General features: G+C 43.3%; 1 protein-coding gene across 1 annotated transcript in view; it reads right to left on the bottom strand.

Moving 5' to 3' along the window:
- The window catches only part of frem3 (Fras1 related extracellular matrix 3), a 28945-nt gene that overhangs the window by 1612 nt on the left and 18307 nt on the right, over positions 1 to 9026 (bottom strand). Inside the window, exons 7-23 of the mRNA XM_024259686.2 lie at positions 5977 to 6126; positions 5684 to 5893; positions 5408 to 5605; positions 5154 to 5318; positions 4896 to 5078; positions 4698 to 4828; positions 3469 to 3627; positions 3091 to 3394; positions 2885 to 3016; positions 2468 to 2799; positions 1552 to 1744; positions 1366 to 1470; positions 947 to 1074; positions 738 to 872; positions 531 to 657; positions 259 to 446; positions 39 to 185 (exon numbers count right to left, since the gene is read on the bottom strand). Of these exons, the coding sequence (XP_024115454.1) occupies positions 39 to 185; positions 259 to 446; positions 531 to 657; positions 738 to 872; positions 947 to 1074; positions 1366 to 1470; positions 1552 to 1744; positions 2468 to 2799; positions 2885 to 3016; positions 3091 to 3394; positions 3469 to 3627; positions 4698 to 4828; positions 4896 to 5078; positions 5154 to 5318; positions 5408 to 5605; positions 5684 to 5893; positions 5977 to 6126 (2987 nt within the window). The remainder of the gene's footprint in view (positions 1 to 38; positions 186 to 258; positions 447 to 530; positions 658 to 737; positions 873 to 946; positions 1075 to 1365; positions 1471 to 1551; positions 1745 to 2467; positions 2800 to 2884; positions 3017 to 3090; positions 3395 to 3468; positions 3628 to 4697; positions 4829 to 4895; positions 5079 to 5153; positions 5319 to 5407; positions 5606 to 5683; positions 5894 to 5976; positions 6127 to 9026) is intronic.

Raw genomic sequence — 9026 nt, 5'->3', positions numbered from 1 at the left:
TCCATGTGTAGATGTATGACATTTAAAGTGTCTCTGACCTGGAAGAGAGGTGATGAGGACAGAGAAAACCCGTCTGAGCCCGGCTGCCTGATCAGAGGCAGAGCTCCGGGAGTGTCCTGAGCCAACGTGGCCTTGAAGGAAACATCTCCAAAAGATGAGGCTTGAGTTTCAGGTTGAGCTTTGTCCTGTAAAACAACAACAGTTACACAAAAATCCATATTTTCTTCCCCATTCTTCTTATTTCTCCCCATTTTTTACCAAAATCTTGAATCTGTAAAGCAGTGAAGGAGCATCTGCCAGGCAACCATACTCCCAGTTTGTAGGATTATATTTGGGGACATATCCATCTGCTCCAGTACAGAGAAACACTTTTTCAATACTGCAGGAGAAGGAGTCACCCAGGTTCTGGACGGGATCTACCATCACACGACCATAAATCATGGAACCTGGGAAAATAACAGAACAGGTTAAGAGAGAACTGCACACCACCTCAACTTACTTGCAACCACTAGATGACAGTGGTGCATTACCCTCTGAGAAAGCGGCGTCAGTCCCTTCTCCAAAACCCATGGAGCCATCAGACAGCCAGAGTTCCTTCTTGGACAGCAGGAACATCTGAGTGTTCAGACTGAACTCTGCTGCCACTGGATCACTCACCTAAAGAAAATGGATCACACGCCTAGTAGATACAAGTAAGGCCAACTTTTGTTGAATCTGATTTGAAATAGTCATCAAACCTGCTGGAAGCGAATGTCAATGTCAAAGGTAAGGGGCTCTCTTGGGTGGCAAACAGGAGGAATGCTGAACTCGCCACTGGGAGACGCAATGCAGGGGACCATTTTTACAGTGTAAGTCCCGGAGTAGTCCCGCACCTAAACGGCAGACAACACAATCCTCAAATAGTTTTAGGTAAAACTCCTTTGTCACTTCATTCTTTGTGACTCACAGCAAAATCAGAGACAAAGTTCCACTGCTGCATGGGCTGGTTATATGTGGGCTCAGTCCGGACCAAGTTGAGTGTAAACGTCAGGCCGGGATGGTCGGCACACATCACCACAGACGACACACTGGTTCCTGAAAGGACGGAGTCATAAACTTTTACAGCTGCTTTTCCTTCATTTTCAAGTATTTTTAGAGGCTGCTTGTGCCACTTGTCTAACTGTAAATGCTCTGTAATCATTTTGACATTTGTTGAAATGACCTCTGCCACTTTTGCACAGGAAGACCTCCTGAGGCGGAACTCCAGAAATAGATGAATAGAGGATGTGGGACGTTGAGTAATCCAATAGGCAGCTGCCTATCTATAATGACCCCACAAGACCTGTTTATGGTATGCATATGTGCACGCCGGCGCCGTTCTCATACCTGGATGAGACATAACAAACTGTCCCCTGAAGCGGGCCTCGGTCTTGAAGTTGACCACAAGGCGGCCCTCTTCGTTTATGCGCATGCTGGTGGGATACATGGCCCCTGTGAAAGCAAAACACAATTTTACAACTTCACACTGGCTTTCCTTCTGTGAGAATGTTCACAAAAAAGCTAGGAACATACCTTGGAGCTCTGCCTCAGGTGGACTGCCAATGCCGTCCTGCCACAGAATAGCAGTGTCGTACACAAAGGTGAGCTTAAGCTCTGATTGCAAATCAAAGTGCTGCCAGCCTCCGACTGCCACCGGAGAGTGGAAGACGTAGGACACAAATAAAGGAACCCGCAAAGTGACATAGGACTGGACCAAGTTCAGCACCTGAAAAAAAGAGATAAAAACTAGGGGTGTGCATTGGCAATAGTCAATAGGCAATAGTCTGGCAATGCGATATCGCGATACGTGTCTGACGATACTATACTTATCACAATATATCCCTATACCTGAATTTTTTTCAACAAATTTCTTTAAAGTGTATATATGCATGCACTTCTTATGTTAATAAAGTGTTAAAAATTCATTGTATTTATTAATCATTTATTGATACTGCAACTGTATTTTTCTTTAACTTTAACATTTTTTTAAATGGTTTTCCTTCTGTATTTTTATTGTAATAATTAACTTGGTGCCTGCTGTAGACTTTAAATTGTATAAATTTAAATAGCTGATGTGAGAAGTTGTCATGTTTTTATCTGAATGTAACTTATTGCCCTGTTCTGCTGTTCTGTATCACTGATGCGCATTCAGTTCGTCGTTGTAAATGAGAAATTGTTCTCAATCAACCTACCTGTATAAATAAAGGTTTAACAATTTCATATACAAGTTGCTTTTACTCAAATTCCTGCTGATTTTCTTTTGGTAAATTCAGATATATTTGAATGGAACAGTCAATATTGTCTGGATTTAAGACATCGATGCAAGTATCACCAAATGAATTATCATGATATATATCGTCAAATTGATTTTTCCCAAGACCCCTTGTAAAAACCCCTTTTGAAGATGCTGAAAAATAGGTTAATAAAGCTATGCACTGTTTGCACATACCTGTCCGTCGGTGCCTATCGAACCTCCACAGTCATTCAGCAGTTCGGACATGTCGTAGTAGCTGGTGAATTCCCAGAGGCAGGCCTCCAAGTTCAGATTTCTGTAGAAGCGTAGGGAATTGGCTGAACGCATTATGGTGTTGTACTGGTAAGGCGAAGTCTCGCCGATAATTTCAGGGTTCTTCGTTGCGTCTGTGATGAAGCCGTGGCTGGTTTGGATCTCGTTGAAGTCCAGCAGGTTGGAGCAACGGTGGTTGCCCACTCGAGTCCCATCTGGGCTCAGGGTGAGCTCAAAGTTGGAGAGAGGTCTGGTGGAGATCACTGGCAGCATTCCTGGTGGGACAAAGGAAAATGTGAAAAAATGACATTAAATGAGGATGTACAGATGTTTAAAAGTGGCAACAAATGTGACGCCAACCATCCATGTGAGGCATGTTGACATTCAGTTTGATGAGATTGGGGAAGTCTGGGTCATCCGGGCCTGTGTAGCGGATCTTAGCAGAGAAGGGTTCTGCTCCAACAGTTCCTGGGATGCGGGGCTGGCACATACCTGAAAGCAGGTCAGATCAGCAACCCCAATAGTACTACTACAAATGTGAGGTAGTCTGCTATTCCTCAGCGCACCTTCCTCAGTGCTGATGATGGTGATGGAGCTAGAGAGCTCCAGGCCAGCATCTCCGTTGGTGTTAAAAGCTCTCGCTGCACACTGAACTCTGGAGCCAGCTTGGAAGTAGATTGAATCCAGGGTGATTGACTTTGTGTTGGTGAAGAAGGTGTTGGTGTCCACCTCCCTCATGGGGCTTGTCACTCCATCTGGTCCAGTAGGAGCGCTCACCAGCCAGCGGTACTGGGTCAAAGTGTCATTGATGTTCTCCGCAGAGCAGATGGAACCGGTTTTGTCAAAGTCGTGGTACTTTGGGTTGCACGCCTGAAGAAAAATAAATTAAATCTTAAACTGTTTAATATCAAAGTTCCAGAAAAAAGCGGCACTGCTGCACCCACCGTCACACACACAACTGGGTATCCATTGGGTGGGTGGGGCCTGTCTCTGGTTCTGCCTGTGTCATCATACATAAGCAGGGACACAACCTGAGGAACTGCCGGGAAGGTGACGTCTGCCACACTGTCCATCTCTTCAATGTACACAATGGCCTTATTCATCTAGGAAGAAGAGGGAAGACGTCAGTATCTGGTCCTATATGTGCAAACTTGAACTTCCAGTTTCTATGTATCCTTGGATCATTTTGTTCTAGTTAATGAATTAGTTTTGAACCATTTAAAAATAACCTAAAAGCATCAACCATTAACTATATATAAGAACTGGACTGAGTGACTCCTCCCCCTTTACTTTACAAATAGGAAGTACCTGCTGGTTCCAAGAAGCCAAAAGAAAAAACTGCTTTTACTCAGTTATTATATTTGTCAGAATAACCAACAGCATGCTCTTTAAAATCCTAATTTTTCTTCAATTTAATTTATCTGCAGGGAAAGTTATTCGTTATCAACTGTCCAATCAGACGCCTCAATAAAAATAAGTGGTCACATGTCAAATGTTTGAAACATTTGATTGACTGATTCTCCTGAGCTTGCTTTTAAGTGATAAGGTGTGGACTTCCAACAAGTTCACTCCTGATTAGTGAGTGGTTGTCATGGAAACCATGACTCAGATCAATTTGGACCAATCACTGCTTACTCATGTCGTCTTGCAGCATTTATATAAATGAAATTCACCATTTTAGGGTGTTTCAGACTGGAGAAAACTCCAAGATTGTGATGCTGCATGGAACTGCAATAGCATTTCTTGTCTCGTTTACCTAAGTTTGTTACAGCATAAGTTTGATGGTATTAATACAAAAATGCCATTTTCTTTTATTTGTTGCTGTGTATCCACATCCATTGGAATTTCACAGTTTAATTAAGGTCTAATTTGGAGCAAAACAATACAGGAGGAGATGACTTCTCTGTGTAACGTGAGCGTTTGTAGCTGATGTATGGTAGAATGTCACGGTTCTGTTTATAGGATGGTCTTTTTTGCTCCGCATCTCATTCCAGAGGGAAAAGCTTTTTATAAGACTGAGCTGCGGGTGTGCTGACAGCATTGCCAGCTGCTGCCGGCCTATTTTAACACAGGCTGACATGACATGACAGGCCGCGTGTTCATATGTGTAAACCTGCAGAGCTACACTCCACACAGACTGGACTCCAGCAGCTTATTTTTTTTTTAAACCCACCTGTATTTCTGCCACCATGTTGTCATCAGGCTTCATGTGGACAGTGAAGGCTTCTCTCATCTCTCTCTGTCCGTCATACAGGATCTCAATTTCCACAAAATGTTCCCTGTCGCCCTCCTTGAATTCCACATCTTAAACACAGAGAGCATTGTGAGCATTCTCCAAAATGCAGTACAAGCTCCATCTAGGTTCCCTTACCTTCTGAGAGCGGGTTGTAGTCCTCTCCAGAGGTGGCAGAGCCATCCTTTGTGTGCACCCTAACCACTGAAACCTTTGAGGTGTCTCCGAAACGCAGAATAGGAATCTTCACTGTTGCAACATCTCCCTTCACTAAAGGTTCACGCACACTGTACTTAATCTCAGAAAACTTGATGATGGGCTCTGAAGGAGAGAATAAATAAACAGTGTAAAAGTAACAACTTTCCAAGATTTTCTTTGCATTTTATTAGTACATACTGTCTTTGTTATCCGTGACAGTGACCAGCGCTTCCTTCTGCTCCCCGACCGCAGCTCCAAAGGGAGACGTGCTCTTGGGATTTCCCAGCACCAAACGAAACTCCTCGTCCTCCTCGTGGATGGAGTCGTCCATCAGCCTCACCACACAGAACTTCTCCGACTCACCTGAGGATGAAAAAATGGGGAGAAAACTGAACAGACGTGAAGAGGTCAGAGGTACTGAGAAGCAGAAAGAGAGCTAAATATTGTCTCACCTGGCAGGAAAGTAAGGAGCGATGCGTCAGTGTTTGGCCTTTCCGTGTAATCCATCATGACCTGAGCAGAGCCCTGCCGGGTGTAGCAACGCACCGTGGATGTGAGGCTAATGTCTCCACTGCGGTACACCATGGCTCTCACTTCCCCCTCCGACTCATCCACCTTGTAGCTTCCTTCTTTAAATTGAACCTTTGGCACTGACAATTAAAAATAACCCATAATACAAAACGGTCTTCAAAAGGTTCACCTATTGTTGCACACATTATTTTGCTTACAATCTGTGACTGTATCGTTGATGGTAATGGTTGTTTTGCTCGGTTCCCCCAACACAGCATTCATGGGCATCCTCAACACCAGATCAAAAAACTCAGGCCCCTCCAGCTCCGGCTGACCCAGGTCATCTAGGATGGTCACTCGAAATGTCTGCATTGTCACTCCTGGAGCAAAGTCCAGGTTGCGACTAATACCGACATAGTCGAGTCCAGCTGTCGAACAAACGAGGCACAAAGTCACTGGAGTTTAATGCAGTGAGTCTTTAACCACTGAAGGGTAGTGACAGTTTTTTTACCTTCTGCAGAAAGAGGATCGCTCTTCCTGGAGCGGACGGTGACTGTAGCAGTCTTGGACAGGTCAGTGCCTGTCCTCCAGACTTTTACCTCCACGTAACCTGAACTCTCATCTACCGTATACTCAGTCTCCCCAAAGTATAACGATGGTTCTGTGGGAGGAAGACGAAAGTTAAAGCAAACATCCTGCTACTACTACTACTGCTACTAGTATTTTAAAGGTGTTTGAATATGGACCAGTTACATCCAAAAACACAATCAGAGATTAATTAGTAAACTGCACCATGGGAACACCACATATTTACTACTGTGGAAAGAGTTTAAATGCAGGTGAGCATTTTCTGTCCAGTCCCTCGCTCTGTCAACTCCTCCTCTTCCCTTGTTCAACTGGACAGCTCTCTCTGATCTCCACTCAAGAGGCTTCAGGATAAAGCTGAAGAATGAGGCGTGGGCTCACACAGAAGGATGCGTTCATAAAGGGATGTTTCTAGTTCCTGAAGATAGAGAGGCTGATAAGAAGCCTGGTCAGAGGAGAGGCAGCTTGCAGAAACAGTAGAAGCAGGGGGCTGCCAGCCACTTTGAACAAGGGAAGAGGGCAAGAATTCAAAAACGCAGAGCAAGATTTCTATTCATCTCTCATCACTTTTGCATAAAGAGTGCTTTCATCGCTCTGAGTCCAGCTAATGTTCTTAAAGATCAACTGACAGACTTCCATATAGCTTTTCATGTGAAGCAGTGAGAAGAAAGAGCCCGTAAAGATCTTCACGGATCATTAGGAAGCTGTCCACAACGTCTGATAAACTGTTTTGGGAGGGAAAAACTGATGAAAAAGCAAACTTAAAGTTTCCCAAAAAAATCACAAAGTCTTAAGCTTTTCTTTTCTTTTTTTTCTAAAAAGTGATGCTTAGCATATGCGCATCACTTCCACAAATTGACAGTCAAGGGTTCACACCGGCCGTGTCAACTTGTGTTCATGCGGCCACTTTCAATGAAAAGTCTATGTAAATGCATGTCAACCCAAATTTCAGGCTTCCGTGTCCAGAACTCTCGCAAGTTTTTCGTGTCCAGAACTCTCGCAAGTTTTAAGATGAGTCGCAAGGACTCCATGTAAAAAATCATTCATTGATCGTACTCTCAAAGTTCAACCAGTTGAACTTCTTGACTGCTAAAAATCACAAAAACGCTAAACTGACCAATGAGGGACTCAGATTTGGTATTGACGTGTGGGTAGTGTCCTTTTCAAAAAATGGGAGTTCCAACCGTTGTAATCATGATGGACAGAGAAATGAATAATTGAGGTTTGTGCCGGGGCAAAATTAAATTACACCAAATCTAACAAAGGCCCTTTATAGGAATAGAGCTGTAAAAGAAAAGGCCTGGAGCAAGATTTGTGGAGTTTGCACTACTTTGACTTTGAGTAGGTGGTGGACAAGCACTAATAAACTGTAAAAAAACCAAAACAAAACAAGAATAATTCCCTTCCTGCGGCTCCCTGCTCATTTGGTGTGAACATTACCGGCTGAATGCACGTTTAGTACTTTCATGCTACATTCACACCGGGCTTGGAAATGCACGTTTAAGCAACCACTTCCAATGAAAAGTCTATGTAAATGCAGTCATCTGCATGTTTCAGGTTTCAACGTTCCAAAATCCCACTTTTGTGCATCACTGGGCAAATATTTAAGTCAATTTTTGGACTCTTTGTACAAAACACGCGTAACTGAACACCCGTTGAAATTAAATCAATTGAAGTGTGACCAATCATGGACTAGGATTAGGTAGTCACGTATGGGTAGCATCCTTTTCAAAAAACTGAAGTGCAAACTGTTTGAAAATTGATCATGTAGAAGACATACTAAAATTAATAATTGTGATGGAATTATATGACATCAAGTCTTCCATGTATCGAAATAGAGCTGTAAAGAAAAAGCCTGGAGTAAGATTTGCACCACTTTGACATTTCGCTGCAAGCCTTTTCCAACTGTGAGTACATGCACTAGTATTGGGTAAAGACAGACCTGACATTGCATACATTGAGTATGCAGTTTCTAGACACTTAAACAAATGCCTTGAACCTCAATGAAGAATTCTTGGCACATTTTTACCATTTTTGGGGGGAATGCCAACATGGCAACTTTGAGCTCAGTAGGGGGAAGATTTGGGCAAACACAATGACAATAGAAGGCTGATGTTGGTAAGATTCCAAACTACAAGTTTACTCAGGCAGACAGATGGTTAAGGAAAACACAGACACTCTGAACCAGATTTATGGCATGGCGTTACTTCAGGACCCGCCAAGAAGAAGAACCACAACAGACCAAGATGTTGTTTTTTCTCATGTCTATATGTGGAAGTTGGTTATTTATCTTTAAAGTTCAAATGCCCTCCAAGCTAATGCAGCAAATTATATGTAGTGAAAGCTGCCACAGTGTCAAAGAAAATGTGAGGAGAGTGAAACAAAGCTGGATATTCCAGTCACAGGAGTCGTATTTCCTTTTCATGAAAACCATCAAGCACTGGGGACGACGGAAAAACATGTCAGTCATGGAGACAATGGTCCCCCCTTTCTCAGCCACCTGCTTTTTAGTCCCTGCAGACAAAAGGATGGCCTCTGCATCTCCCTCAGCTTCCCTGAATGCCAATGAGGATGGTGTGTGTGTGGGGAGGGGGTCGCAGTAAGATTTAAGCGTCTTTTTATGGTTCATGTCTCACCGTCCCCCAACATCTTTTGGTTTTCCAGTGCAACACCTGTGCTTTGATGTGTTTTATCTAACGCAGGCAGACAGATTGTGAAGAGAGTGCGAACACATTGAGACTGATGCCCAAAATACTTCAGAATCTAGAAAAAGTCTGTGCAATTTCAAAGTATGAATCCACTGCAAAAACAGGCTGCTTAGAAGCAAGTCGAGCACTCCAACCCAATTGGCAGTAAAAGAAATATCTCAATGGGGTAAGAAAAATGGTGTCAATGAGAGTTCGTGTGTTACTCCTGTCACTAAGACAGTTTTTCTCAAAGAAAGATAATTTTGCTGTCAAAAAACTGTCTTGATCA

This window comes from Oryzias melastigma, linkage group LG1 (genome assembly GCF_002922805.2).
Source record: "Oryzias melastigma strain HK-1 linkage group LG1, ASM292280v2, whole genome shotgun sequence".
Lineage (NCBI taxonomy): Eukaryota > Metazoa > Chordata > Actinopteri > Beloniformes > Adrianichthyidae > Oryzias > Oryzias melastigma.
This window is presented reverse-complemented; position numbering and strand designations above follow the sequence as displayed.